General features: G+C 36.1%; 1 protein-coding gene and 1 long non-coding RNA gene across 3 annotated transcripts; both read left to right on the forward strand.

Annotated features, from left to right (window-relative positions):
- The first annotated feature begins 1,962 nt into the window (after positions 1 to 1,962).
- On the forward strand, positions 1,963 to 5,240 carry LOC145585697 (uncharacterized). The gene is made up of 6 exons (XM_081642407.1): positions 1,963 to 3,135; positions 3,688 to 3,847; positions 4,207 to 4,369; positions 4,504 to 4,652; positions 4,772 to 4,902; positions 5,013 to 5,240. Exons 1-6 carry the CDS (start codon positions 2,911 to 2,913, stop codon positions 5,133 to 5,135), a joined length of 951 nt encoding a protein of 316 aa, XP_081498533.1. The 5' UTR covers positions 1,963 to 2,910; the 3' UTR covers positions 5,136 to 5,240.
- A 1,530-nt stretch (positions 5,241 to 6,770) lies between these two features.
- On the forward strand, positions 6,771 to 10,282 carry LOC145585698 (uncharacterized). Of its 2 annotated transcripts, none has more exons than XR_014100708.1 (3): positions 6,771 to 6,903; positions 7,075 to 7,275; positions 9,947 to 10,282. It is a non-coding gene; the product is annotated as an uncharacterized LOC145585698 (long non-coding RNA). The 2 variants fall into 2 exon arrangements; XR_014100709.1 differs by having other exon boundaries at positions 6,889 to 6,903; positions 7,086 to 7,275.
- Positions 10,283 to 13,873: the final 3,591 nt, after the last annotated feature.

Genomic DNA, 13,873 nt, shown 5'->3' on the forward strand with positions numbered 1-13,873 from the left:
CAAATTGTTATAAATTTTCTTGCAATCAGTCAATAAATCATTGGCTTAATCTCGGGGTTTTTTTTTCTTTTTTTTTGGACAAAAGTACTTTTATCATTGACGTCTACTATATAAAAAAAGAAAGCTGAAGAAATCAATGGCTAACCCATTTAACCAATTTGACAAACTCAACATCTGATAAATTAAAAATTCATTGAAAATATAGTAGCTTAAATAAACCCTAGATTCATCATATAACCAATTAGCCATTACAAATTAACATCGAAAAAAAAAACCGAAATCATCAGAAGATTAAACTGCAAGATAATCATGTAAATTATCATATTGTTGGTCTTCAAAGTGTTGCAGTAAAAATCTCATCAATTGATCTCATAAATATAAAAAAAATAATAATAATAATAATAATTTTCAAGATCAAATAAAAGACAGAAGAAATTTTCGAATGATAAACAGAAAAAACGTTGAGTTCAACCAAAAAAGAAATGCTGTTTGCTAATTTATAGGGTTGTTAGATCTTCATTTCCAGGGTTTTATGAGTTGTACGCCGTCAAATGTTCATCTCTTTGTTTTTGCTTTTATACTCTTGTTTTGTTTGGGCCAGATATCTCTTCTTATTGGGCTTTTACTGGACTACTTAAATGGGGCCTAATGATTCTATTGGGTTTGGATATGGTCTTTTGGATTTGATTTGCACTTTTGTAAAATACTTAACAAAATTTTTAGTTGATCGTCAAGTCAAGTGTGATAAAAAGGTTAAAATGTTGATCATCAAGTGTGATAAATACTGATAATGATACTTAGGTTCTCCATATTGCGACAAGATATTAATTTATGAACATTTTCACTAACTTTTTAAGATTTAATATTTGGATATTAGATCCAGATTTAATGTACAACTTTCTATCGCTTTGTTTTACAGGGTGAACAAAGAAAATGCAACTACATTCTTATCATAGATTTCGGATTTTTTTTATTGTAGATTATGGATATATTTCCTTGTACAAAATTTCTTATCTTTTTGTAACATAGACCAATAATATTGTAATCTTCTAAATTTTAGGTTAACTAGGGATTGCAACGCGCGCGATATAGGAAGAATTATTATCGATGTTCTCTAATCTCTATGTCCTATGCTAGTTTATGTATAATATTTTATTAAAGCTATTTGCATATAGACGATAAATGTGTTGGATATTGTGTAGTTGTGCAATGTTCTAAACTTTAGTTGAGGCGTTTGAGTTATTTTAAAATAATGCCCACTTAAAGCAACAACCTTTCGTTTTCTAGTGACTAATTCATGTAGTTGATGAACCATAACCCCCATTAAATATAGGAAATTTTAAACTTTATTATTCCATGCTTCCTTTAATTTCAAATTAATTAATTGGTCTTTAGAAAAATTACATAATTACACTTGAGGTTAAGAAGGTAAACATATATTTTGAGGGGTATAATGGTCCGTGCTGACGTGCACTATTCCTAAGAGCAATCTCCTACTTTTTATAAGGTAGGGAAAACTTAAAAGTTTATCATTTTCATTAACCTTAAAATCTCATTCCAACATATTACAGTAAAATAGTATTACTCTGTAAACCCTCATTTTTCTCTTTACTTTGTAATCATCTTTTCAAATCCTAAGTTTTCTCTTTACTTTATAACAATAGTTTAATCCTCAAACTCTCATTCCAACATATCATAGAGAAAGTACGGAGTACGTGTTAAATTACCTTTGAGATGAATATATTACTCTCATATTCTAGTTAAGGATATGTATCGGGATGTGTCAACAAATGTGAGGACATGCGGAGGGTTGACAAAAGATTTCCCTATTACAATCGGATTGCATCAAGGGTCTGCATTAAGCCCTTTTCTTTTTGCAACGGTTCTAGACGAATTAACTAGACCAATTCAAGATGAGGTTCCATGGTGTATGCTGTTCGCAGATGATATCGTTTTGGTGGATGAGACTAAGGATGGGGTTAATGTCAAGTTGGAGCAATGGAGGCAAAGGTTGGAATCTAGAGGGTTTAAGCTAAGTCGGAGTAAGACTGAATATTTGGTATGTCGTTTTGGCACTCAGAGGGGGACAAGCAATGAAGTGGTGAGTTTGGATGGAAAGGATTTGACCATGAGTGAATGTTTTAAGTACCTAGGGTCGATCATCCAGAAGAATGGTGACATTGATCAAGACGTGACCCACAGGATTAAGTCAGGGTGGCTTAAATGGAGAGCGGCCACGGGAGTGCTATGCGACCGCAGCATTCCCTTAAAGTTGAAGGGAAAATTCTACAGGACTGCCATAAGACCAGTGTTGCTCTATGGTACAGAATGTTGGGCTTCTAAGAAAGAGCATATTAAAAAGATGGAGGTTACGGAAATGCGCATGTTAAGGTGGATGTGTGGAAACACTTTAAGAGATAGAATCAGAAATGAGGTTATTCGCAAGAAAGTAGGTGTGGCGGGCATTGTAGATAAATTAAGGGAAAATCGTCTGCGTTGGTTTGGACATGTAAGACGGAGACCCGAGGGTGCACCGGTGCGAAGAGTGGAAGAGTGGGACCATGGAGGGGTTAAACGAGGAAGAGGGAGACCAAAGATGACTTGGTTGGAAGGAGTGAGGAAGGATATGAAGTGCATGGATTTACGTGAGGATGAAGTTTTGGATCGTAAGGGATGGAGGAGAAAGATTTATGTTGATGACTACACGGAATAATCAAATTTGGTTCATGTTAGCCGACCCCACTTTTGGGATTAAGGCTTTGATTGATTGATTGATTGATTGATTGATATTCTAGTGGTCCATTAATCACAATCATACCACCCATTTCAGAGTCACAAACACAATACTCACAAATTCCACAGTCGGATAGTTATCGTCCACTGTTCAGAAAACCAACTTATTCATCGAATATGAACAAGAAGAGGATATTGATAGTAGGAGGAACAGGGTACTTGGGTCAGCATCTTCTCCAGTCATTTGCAAATCTCCAAAGATCATCTTCTTATGATCTTGCTTTCACTTATTGCTCGACCCCTCCTTCTGATTTACTTCATGCTCTCCCTCAATCACTCTCTTTTCCCCTTGATTTGCGCATTGGTGATGGGTTCGATTTCATTACCGATACATTCGGTCAGGTAATTCATATCCGACTCAATTTTAATTGTTTGATTATTTCTGATAATACCCTTTTGAATTTGCTGATTGTTTTTATATATGAGGGCAATGGTTGGTTAATTATTTGGAATCATATCTATTTGGATTTGTTTGTGTAAATTTAGCGGAGTTATATATCGTTGATTATGATTAATTTTATGTTGGGTTGTTGTTGTTTAGTTGAATTTCAATTTAATTGTATGATACCACTCCTTGGAACTTGCTTCACATTGAGTATAAAGGCCAATTTTGTTTTAGATTGTTGATTATGATTAATTTTATGTTGTGGTGTTGCTATGTAGTTGAATTTCAATAAAATTTATGATACAACTAATTTGAACTTGTTTCATATTGAGGGCAATGTTGTTCTGAATTTCAGTTTAATTTTATGATACCACTCATTTGAATTTGCTCTATATTGAGTTGCATCAATTTAATTATGAATGTGATACTATATTTGCTGTAATTATTAACAAGAATGAATTTTGGTAGATGAAGTATTGATATTAGTTAAAATGATATTGATATGGCAGCCAGATGTGGTTGTGAATTGTGCTGCACTCTCGGTACCTCGGGCGTGTGAGGCTGATCCTGTTGCTGCTATGTGTATCAATGTGCCAAAGCCTCTTATCAGCTGGATATCGAGTTTTAAAGAGAAAGAAACTCTCTTGATTCACCTTTCAACTGATCAAGGTATAATCTAGAGAATGTGATGGAATTACATTTTCGTATACATTAACTTTGAGAGACTTGTTTTGATATTTTTTAATCAACTGTTTTTGTAATGTTCAACTTGCCTTTTATTTTTCTGTTAAGTTTTGTTCGAGTTTAAAGGGTATGCTACTTGCATTGTTTAGCATTCTTGTTTACGGAGTATCATTTTTTTTTTGTGCTTGAAGAGTATGATTGTTTCGATTGCTCTAATGAATTTTGTGTTTAGTGTAACTGAACATTAGTTGAAGTGAACAGTATTTTCAAATCTAGCTTACTTGTTTCACTTGTCTTTAGTTTTCTGGTGTCATTTGTCTTTTGTTGATATCTCTAGCCTTCAGTTTATGAAGGAACCAAGTCCTATTATAAAGAAGAAGACAAGACTTGTCCAGTGAACACTTATGGGAGATCAAAAGTGGCAGCAGAAGAATTTATTAATTCAAACTGTTCAAACTTTGCAATTTTGAGAAGTAGCATTATCTATGGTCCGCAAACAATATCTCCTTAATTGGAATTTCACTATTAATTTTGGACATAAATAGAGGTTAGCAATGACAGAGACACTTTTAAATTTTAATTAATATAATAATTTGGGAACATTTTTTACAAGCTATATATACATCTCCTTCACTGTGTATTTATCTTGAATCCTTTGTGATACAGTGGATTGATGACATATTATCTAAAGGAAACAAGGTGGACTTCTTTTATGATGAGTTTCGCAGCCCAGTTTTCATCAACGATGTAGTGGGTGCTATTATAGCTCTAACAAAAAAATGGGTCATAGGTGAGAAATTTGTTTTCTATATTGAGATGCATTTTCAAAGTATTATAAATGTAAATTTATGCTTTAGAAATTTTGTTATAAAATTTTCATAAAACTTAATAGATTCTTTATTTTATCAGATGGCACTCCAATGCAATTACTATTAAATCTTGGAGGCCCGGATAGAGTTTCCCGCGCTCAAATGGCAAAAGTTGTAGCGGTGATCAGAGGATATGACACTTCTTTGATCAATCTCGTGTCTGCATCATCGGTTGGTATTCAGAATAAGATAACATTTAATTTGCGGATTCTAATTGTATTAATTTGTTTTTATTGGATTCATGTTTTTAATTAGATAATAAACAAATTATTATATTTCAGGTTGATCGCGGTGTGAAATCACCAACAGATATATCCATGGACATTAACAAGCTGGTTAACACACTCAATATAGTTCCTATTTCATTCAAAGATGGTGTAACTTTGACACTTTTAACTCATTGACTAGTCGACAAAATTTGGAAGATACATTTTTATGTATGTATTTATGATATTTTGTTTTTTGATTGCCAAAACTCTAAATTATCATTTTGGAGGATAATATTTTTTGTGGATGTTTTTTCTTACAAGGAAATGCCTTTAAAGAAATTGTTTAGCAACTTTTGGACTTTTGTATATTCTTAGGGGTTGTTTGGTTGCCAAAGAAAAACATGGGAAGTTGGAAATCCTAGGAATAGAAATTCTTTGAAGTTGTTTGGTTAACAAATTCATGGGAAGTAGAAATTCCCATGAATTTCCATTTCCCACAAAATACAAAATGGGGGAAGTTAATTACCTAGGGAGACCTAGGTAAGTGAAACTTTCCATGGTAATTTCCACTTTTTTTAGTTAATCAAACACTTTTTAGAATTTCCTAGGAAGTTCAATTTCATGGGAAATCAATTTTTCAATGAATTTGCAATTCCTACATTCAACCAAACGAGCCCTTAAAGTGGGTTTTGATATCCAAAACTTCATTGAAGACTACCCGTAGTCTTTCCAAACAATATTGCTAAAATTTTGCTCAAGATTCACCTCCATACTCCTTATGAAATCACCTTGTCGATAATAGTTAAAAGAAGAGGAAACACCAATTTTATTTCCTTTTAAATGTTTAAAAATTTTACAAGTGTCTAAGCTAATTATTGTTTAGACAATCATATACTGTGCATGCCAACCGTTGATTTATTTTTTGACAATAGATTTGTTGGGTGAGGGGTTTACATGATGAAATTGATGATGATTTGGCAAGTGAGGTTTGTTATATTGCCCTTATACCCTAAGTTTTCCTTTGAAAGTGTCTAAAATTCATTGACCGCATTTTGCATGGAATTCACTTGGTACCCAATTTCTTTTTGAATTCCTCATGGTATTAATATACTTTTAAATTTTTTCTCTACTGGAACATTCCATCAAATTTGTTTTATAATCTTCCGGTGCTATGAAAATTGTTCGGTTAAGGTTTTAAAGGGAAGTTTAAGTCCTTAATTAAAATTCAAATTTGAAGTCGAAATTAGCAAAATGACGCTTAAAATGCCTCAATTTAGTGCAAGAAAATTATTTCAATTTACATATTTCGATTTGTTTCACACAAAAATCTATTTGGTAAAAGTTTCGAAATTAGAAAAAGGACCACAAATCCCTTATGTACAAATCGAAAAACCCAAAGTATAATGATATTTCTTCCGTTTCATAATGTTAGTTCCATATGGAATCAATCACATAAAATAGGAAAAGAAGAATATTTGGAATCTAACATTAAAGTACCAAATAATTTATAATTAGCTTGCCTTAGTTTTTCGTTTTTTTTTTTTTTTTTTTTTTTTTTTTTTTTTTTTTGGAAAAACATAAGTCATAATGCATAATTCAAGGTAGAGATTTCTTGCTTAGAGTCATGTCATTAATTCACAACCAATTAATTCCAAAAAACTTAAGTTAAAAATGAAACATATTCAATACGGGTAGATTTTTTTTGAAACGCCCAAAAATAATATATGGAACTAACATGATGAAATGGAGGGATACTAAACGGAAAATTTCTAATTAATTTATGAGAAATGTTTTTTTTTTTCAATTGATTAAATACAATAACAAAAATTTCTTAAAAAAAAAAAACAATAAAATCTATTTTAGAGACTCAAATAGTAGAGCTCCATCTTCAACTTGGTGAGCGCAGTGAACAAACACAACTGAACTCATTCATCAATTTTTGGGTTTTTCTCTCAGCCTTCAGGTAATCTTCTTTCCTATCTCCTTCAATCGCAATCACTTCTTTCTTCCCCAAGTTTCCTATAATCCGTATTTTCAATCTATGATTTCCAATTTAGGGTTCCTGATTTCCACATTCTAATCAATCTAGGGTTTTGATTCGGTCTTTAATTTGATCTGATTGATTTTAATACAGGTATTTTGCAGATTAATTTAGGAGAGAGAAATGGGAGGAGATGGTGGTCATGTCGATGGAGGAGACTTTAGGTCGAAGGTGTGGAGTTTATCAGGTGGGCCCAATTGCCGTCCCAAGCATTGGCGTCGTAATACCGTCTTCGCTCTTGCCGGCATTTTCCTCGTTTGTGTTCCCATTGCCATGAAATCTGCTCAGCTTGAGGTCTCTTTTGTCCCATTGATTTTTCTTGCAATTAGAGTGATTGATCTTCAAAAATGTTGCCAATTATATGAAATTTCAATGAATGGAATGCTAATTATGTTCTGAATTTGCAAGTAATTTGAGTGTTCTATGATAAAGTAAAGTTGGGGGAGTCTAAATAAATGGGTTTTTGTTACTGTTGTTTTTGATGGGTTTGTTGGTTTTCAATGGTGTTATGGTAATAGTAAAATATAGACAGAAATGGGAGGAGGAGGAGGAGGAGGAGGAGGAGGAGGGGGGGGGGGGGGGGGGAGAGGCTGGAGGAGAATCGGGTGCGATGGGGAAGGAGTCCTCTGCTTCGATTTTTATGTAAGCATCCACTTTCAAAGATGTGATGGTAAATGCATAAGTTAACTCACTGAATAGAATTCTTATTATTACACTTGTACCTTAATATCCCTTCAGATGGATGAATTAGTACTTCCCCTGAGATTGATTGATGTTTATTTTCTTTGAGGGAGAACTTGGGGAAGGGGCGGGGGAAGGGGAGTATGCTGGCCTGCTGGCAATTATACGAGTTGATACTTTAAAGGTTTTAACTAGGCGGACGGACTTATGCCATCCTTATTCCTTATGATGTTGTGGACTTAAGTGTCTCAAAATGAAATGTAGATTCTTGATGAGGGATTAAGGGATTGGTGGTGGGGTCTGGAGTTGGGTGGGGAGTAAGCTAGGTATCTTATATGAGTTGTAGGGCTCAAATTAGGTGGATGTGCTTATGGGCGCCATGCTTATGATGTTAATGACTTCAGCACTTAACTGTATCACAATGAAATGTAGAGGGCTTGACGGGGTAGAATGGTTTTGTATACTTGATGGGGGTTATGCAGGGCAATTTATGTATTGAAGGGCTTAAGCTAGGTGGATGGACTTATGCCATTCTTATGGTGTTGAGGACTTAAATGTCTCAAAATGAAATGTAGATGCCTTGACTGGATAGAATGGTTTTGTATACATGATGGAGGCAATTTAACTTGGTATGATGTGGCCAATTTTTTTAGTTATAATCAATGCCAAGATTCTAGTATGATATGTATCGGTTTTAAAGCAGTAGTTGGTGCTGTCAAAGATTAGTGGAGTATCGGAGAACCTTTGTTTAGAGAGATTGTAAAATGTGAAGGGAGGTGTGTAGCCAGGCATAGTTGTAGGTTTAATGCACTATTTATGCGAACAATTTTTATATGCAGATCTTTGAGAAACAAGGAATGTAGATCACTGGTGCAATTTATACGTAGTAGTTTATTACAAATTATCCTAGTTAACATGGTAGTGCTGGTAGAAGTTGCATAAATAGGTAGCAACAACAGCTTAGGTTTAGACTGCTGTTATTGCATGATGTATTAGTAGAATGGGTAAACTTTTTTTAGTGTTTTAGCTAGTTAATTAGTTTATGATCAGGTTATCGTTACATTGTAAGGTCTTAAATACTATATGATGAATGCGATGGAATGTTTGAACAAAGAAGTTTAGAAAGTCATTTTGTTGAGACTAACCTCTAGTCATCCATGTTACTGGCTGTAGTATCACCTTATAGTATTACCTCACCCATCTATATACATGAGTAATTGAGTGCTGCTTAGTCTGCTTTCTGAAATGATCTCTAGACATTTTGACCTTGGGATTTCAGATATGCAGCAAACGTCCAACCCTTTGCACCTTTAATCCGTCATTAAAAAAGCATGCTTTTCTACTACCTAATTGGCTGTGCCTCTCAGCTCATCCTACCTTGATTTCTTTCCCAAGCAAGAAAAGTAAAAGTTTAGAAGAATATGATATTTGACCATATTTTGCCCGTCTTACAAAATAATACTTAGTGATATGACTTGGAATAGGCAGTTTATAAATCATAAGGCACTCTACAATAATCTTTAGTTTGTTGAAAACTGGTAATTTATTCCTGTTAAATCTTTAAGGGATGTGTCTTTGCAAACCTTTTGCAACCATTATCTTGATCCATGTCTAGGCTTCTTTTATCTGAACTATTGAGACAGAAACAATAAGGAAGATTATGCCGACTATTTGTGGTTGTCCTAGTTTCCAAGCTTTACGATATATCTTGACCAAATTGGTACATTATGTTGGAGTTAGTTTCTCGTAGACATCCTAAATAAAAAATTTAATTATTTGGCTTTGGAGAAGACAACTTTCCCAGAGAGGGGGGGTGGGTGGTTAGAGGCCATAGAGCAGGGATGAGGGATCCAACGCAATGGATGGACACTGGGATTTAGATTCAGAAACAAAATTCCCACCCAACCAAGAGGTGAGGTGGGAGTCGACCCCAACTTCAAGATTTGGCCTTTTGCTTTGTTTGACCCCTTGGCCGTTTTTCTGGGCTCTTTCTTATACGAAGTAGAATTTAAGTGCAGCTCTCTGTCAGTGAGTAATGGAACTTATCATACAATTACAAAAATGAATATTAGGGACTCATCGTCTCATCTCATGTCTTTAAATGATTGCATAATATTTTTTGTATTTTTCGGTCACATAGAGATCCCTTAAATTAATATAGGCAGTATTGACATTTGATAGCCCTTTTATTTGTTCAGAAAGAGGGCTGTATAAAATATGCTTATTTATGTCACCTTTATATACCATACACTTGTAGAATTGCTGATGGTTATATTTTCTGCAGCAACGACCTCATCAGCCTGTCCGCTCCATTCCATCACAGATGTGGTGCAAGAACTTTGGGAACAAAGATTACTAGTGCTGCTTCAATATGTTAATTCTGTACTGCTAAGTGTTTTAATTTTGAAATTGTGGACTAGTGTCTCTATAATATTTTGCTCTTCAGCTGAGTAGCTCTGTATGCTCACCTTTGAGGTAATCTCAATAAAAATTGAAATTGAGTGGATAAACATTGTTTTGTAGTTTACATGAGATGGAAACTCCTTTCTCATTTCTGCCAATTTTTAACAATGTTTGGAATGATTTTCAAGCTGTATAATTGAAGTTTCATATTATCTCTTTCAAGTTAGCTTATTCTCCGGGATAGTTCACTTAGGATAAGTACGGCAGAAGTACAAGCGCAATACTACAATCTACATGTGGGGAAAGCAATAGGATCGGGAAGTTACCTCTTTGAATAGAGTGATTTACTGCTACAATATCTTGGCCTGTTTACCTAATCTTTCCCCTTCTTTTAGGTCCCTTATAATACTATTGTAATTTCTGATGATGATGCAAATTGTCAATTGCCATCGATTTGGTCATATGCTGGCTGGCTATGTGATCATTCTGGGCCCTGGCTAAGTCATTTCCACAGCATTTAGGAGATATAATTAGATAAGAGAGGGGGTTAGGTTTGCAAATTGTGGTCACTAGAACTTGCTGCTATACAGTAGACAAATTACTTTTACTCGAGCATTATTCAGATTTTGATGCTTGTTGTTTGTCGGTCACACCAGAAGTTTCAGGCTTGTTGGACCATGTTTCCTCTGTGATTTCTTTCGTTTCTCTTTAATTGCATTTTGCTACTTCCCTCTTGAAATGATTCTCGTGAAGGTGTGGCCTCTCACTCTCAAAGTTGCACACTTGCACAGGTTTAGACGATTTAAGATTATTTCCATTCTTCACAGAACTCTTATGGTAGGATCTGATTCTCGAACATGTAATGTCCTGTCATTTAGAAGAGAGGGGTGGGATAAGTGCGTCATTTCAGAACTTGTTCGTGCTTTTATTCCAAAGCATCTCATTCCGCTTGTGTAGACTGGAGGATAGGGAAGGCAGAAAGGTACGAGGGATTTGAGACCAACAGTGACCATGTCTGTTTTCTGAAATTAAAACCAACAGAACTAAACATTTATTCGAATTCGCTATATCCTGTATTCCTGTGTATAGGTTAGCAGCTGCATGACAACATTATTATATTTGGAAAGTGGACAAGTCGCAACATTCCCTATAACAAAGAGGTTTAATTAGAGTCATCACCGAGCAATATTCTCAAGGGGAAATCTGAAAAAGGAGAGATGGAGAATGGAGTATAATGTAGGGGACTCAGTAAAAGATTTGCTTTTGAAGGTTGAGCTTGTGGTTCAATAGTCTACCCACAATGCTCAAAATAGTATGGAATTTATTCCTTTTTAACTGTTAAGGTAATGTTTTTTTTTTTTTTTTTTTTTTTGGACATCACAATAAACAGATAGGACTACGTTACTAAGCTTGACAAATTAGTTCTACAACTATTAGCTATGTCATGTGCTATTTTTACACGATCCCTATCAACTTTCCAAATTACACAAACCTGAAATTTAAGGCCCCACTGACGAATACCTTCAAAAGTCCAATGACTACTAATGGGTGCCGGTACCCCACTGCAAAGAATCGCCACAAGCTCACAAGAATCTGTAAAAACAACAATGTTGTCCCAACTTTTAGAATTAGCCCATTTAAGAGCGTTTAGGAGAGCCACTGCTTCTGCATGTAGCGCCGAAATTGCCCTGCCATAGGAGCCTCCACCCTCCTGGAAAACCCCCCCTTTCGTATAGACAACCCAACCGAATCCCGCATTTCCTGAGAGCTTCTGCCAAGAGCCATCGATCACCACTATCATCCCTGTCCCCTCGTCCGGAGGTCTAGTTGAATGATAATCATGTTGTCCTATTGAAGAGTGAATAAATCCTGGAGGGGGGTCTGAGTGCATGATTCCTGAGATTTCACACGGGGTAAAACCCTGCTTATCCTGAAACACATATAACTCCTTTGTGGTCTCCGAATATAGCATGAAATGAGTTAAAGACCCCTCTTCACCCTTAAAAACTCGAGCATTCTTAAAGGCCCAGATACTCCACAGAACAGTGACAAACTCCCCTAACCTGTCACTCTGTAATCCATCCTTGCTATAAAACAGCAGGATATATTTATAAATCCATTGTCGCAGTGAAATGGACTCATCCAGATCTGATTGGATACGTAGAGAGCACGTACTCCAAGCATGTTGAGCTAAAGGGCAGAACAGAAAGAAATGTTGTATATCCTCTAGGTCCCCCTCACAGTAATCACAGACTGGATCAATATTAACCCCTCTATGATGCAAATTAGCCTTCACCGCTAGCCCATTCATAACCAGTTTCCACAAGAAAAGACCCCACTTGGGGGGAATGTGTAGACGCCATAAGATTTTAAAGAAGTCTCTACCATTATCAATCAAAAAGGGATCCCCAGCATTCTGCATGAGAAAAGCATACCCCGATTTAAGAGTAAACTTACCCGATTTATGGTGTAACCAGTACAAGAAGTCTTCTTTCCTTTGTTCCGGGAGTTCAATATCTAGGATTTCCTTGGCACTCCCCCACTCGAACTTTTCTCGGACTAATCTAGCATTCCATGAGAGGGAGCCACTGACCATCAGTTCCTTCATTAGCCCTCTTCCCACCCCTCTTAGGACCTGGTTATACCGTAGAACAGGGATTCTACCATTGACCCAAGGCATCCCTGCTGATCTAATACTCTCTCCGGATCCAACCTTCCACCCGAAGCCACTAGTAAACCTTGTAGCAGATTGGTGGAGACCCCTCCTTCCCCACGAAGGCCTTCCAGTCCTAAGCTTAGCCAAATTCCCCGTACTCAAGAAGCAACTCCCTTCGCTGTTTAACACCCCTGACACCAGGAGTTGGGGGTTGCACTGCATTCTAAAAGATTGATTGAAAAGCAAGGCATCATTTAAGGCCTCTATAGATCTAACCCCCAGTCCACCCATACCCTTAGGCCTCTGCAAGGTTTCCCTATTGACCCAGTGCATGCTTTTAACCCCGTTTGAAGCCCAAAAGAGGCGGCCAATTAAAGAGTCGATCGATTTAGCAATTGAGATAGGGAGTTTAAAACATTTCATGACATGAGAAGAGGTACCTATCAGCACCGTATTGATAAGGATTAGCTTTGCCGTTTGAGAAAGTCTTAGGCTGCTCTAAGTAACAATTTTCGAAGCAACCATATCTACTAGGTAACGGAAGGCATCACTTTTCTTAACCCCAAAATCAATTGGAGCCCCAAGATGACGTTCCAAATTGTCAACAGAATTTATCCGAAGAATAGCCTTGAGCACAATCTTCTCAGAGTCTAAAATTGTCGGGCTAAACTTTACAAAGGATTTGTTTAAATTTAGCTGTTGACCCAAAGCCTTCTCAAATCTTGACAGAATAGAAACAATGTCCTGGCAAGAATCCTGAGTTGCCTTAAAAAAGAGCATAGCATAATCTGCAAAAAAATAGATGAGATATGGACGGAGTTCTTCGCGAAACCCGCACACCTTTAATCAACTTAATATCTTCCGCCAGTAGGAGCATTCTTGACAATATGTCCATACAAAACAAGAACATGTAAGGGGATAGAGGATCTCCTTGACGAAGTCCACATAAAGGGGTGAAGGAGTTAGAAACCCTACCATTTATGATGGTTTTGTATGAGACCGTTGAGATACATTGAGACACCCATTGAACCCAGATCGGCGGGAAGCCATAGGCAGAGAGAACTTGTAGAAGAAAATCCCAGTCCACTCTATCATATGCTTTTGACATATCCAATTTAAGTACTGCCATAAGAACCTTGGCTTTACTAGTAT

The sequence above is a fragment of the Chenopodium album genome, chromosome 16 (genome assembly GCF_948465745.1).
Source record: "Chenopodium album chromosome 16, dcCheAlbu1.1, whole genome shotgun sequence".
Taxonomy (NCBI): domain Eukaryota; kingdom Viridiplantae; phylum Streptophyta; class Magnoliopsida; order Caryophyllales; family Amaranthaceae; genus Chenopodium; species Chenopodium album.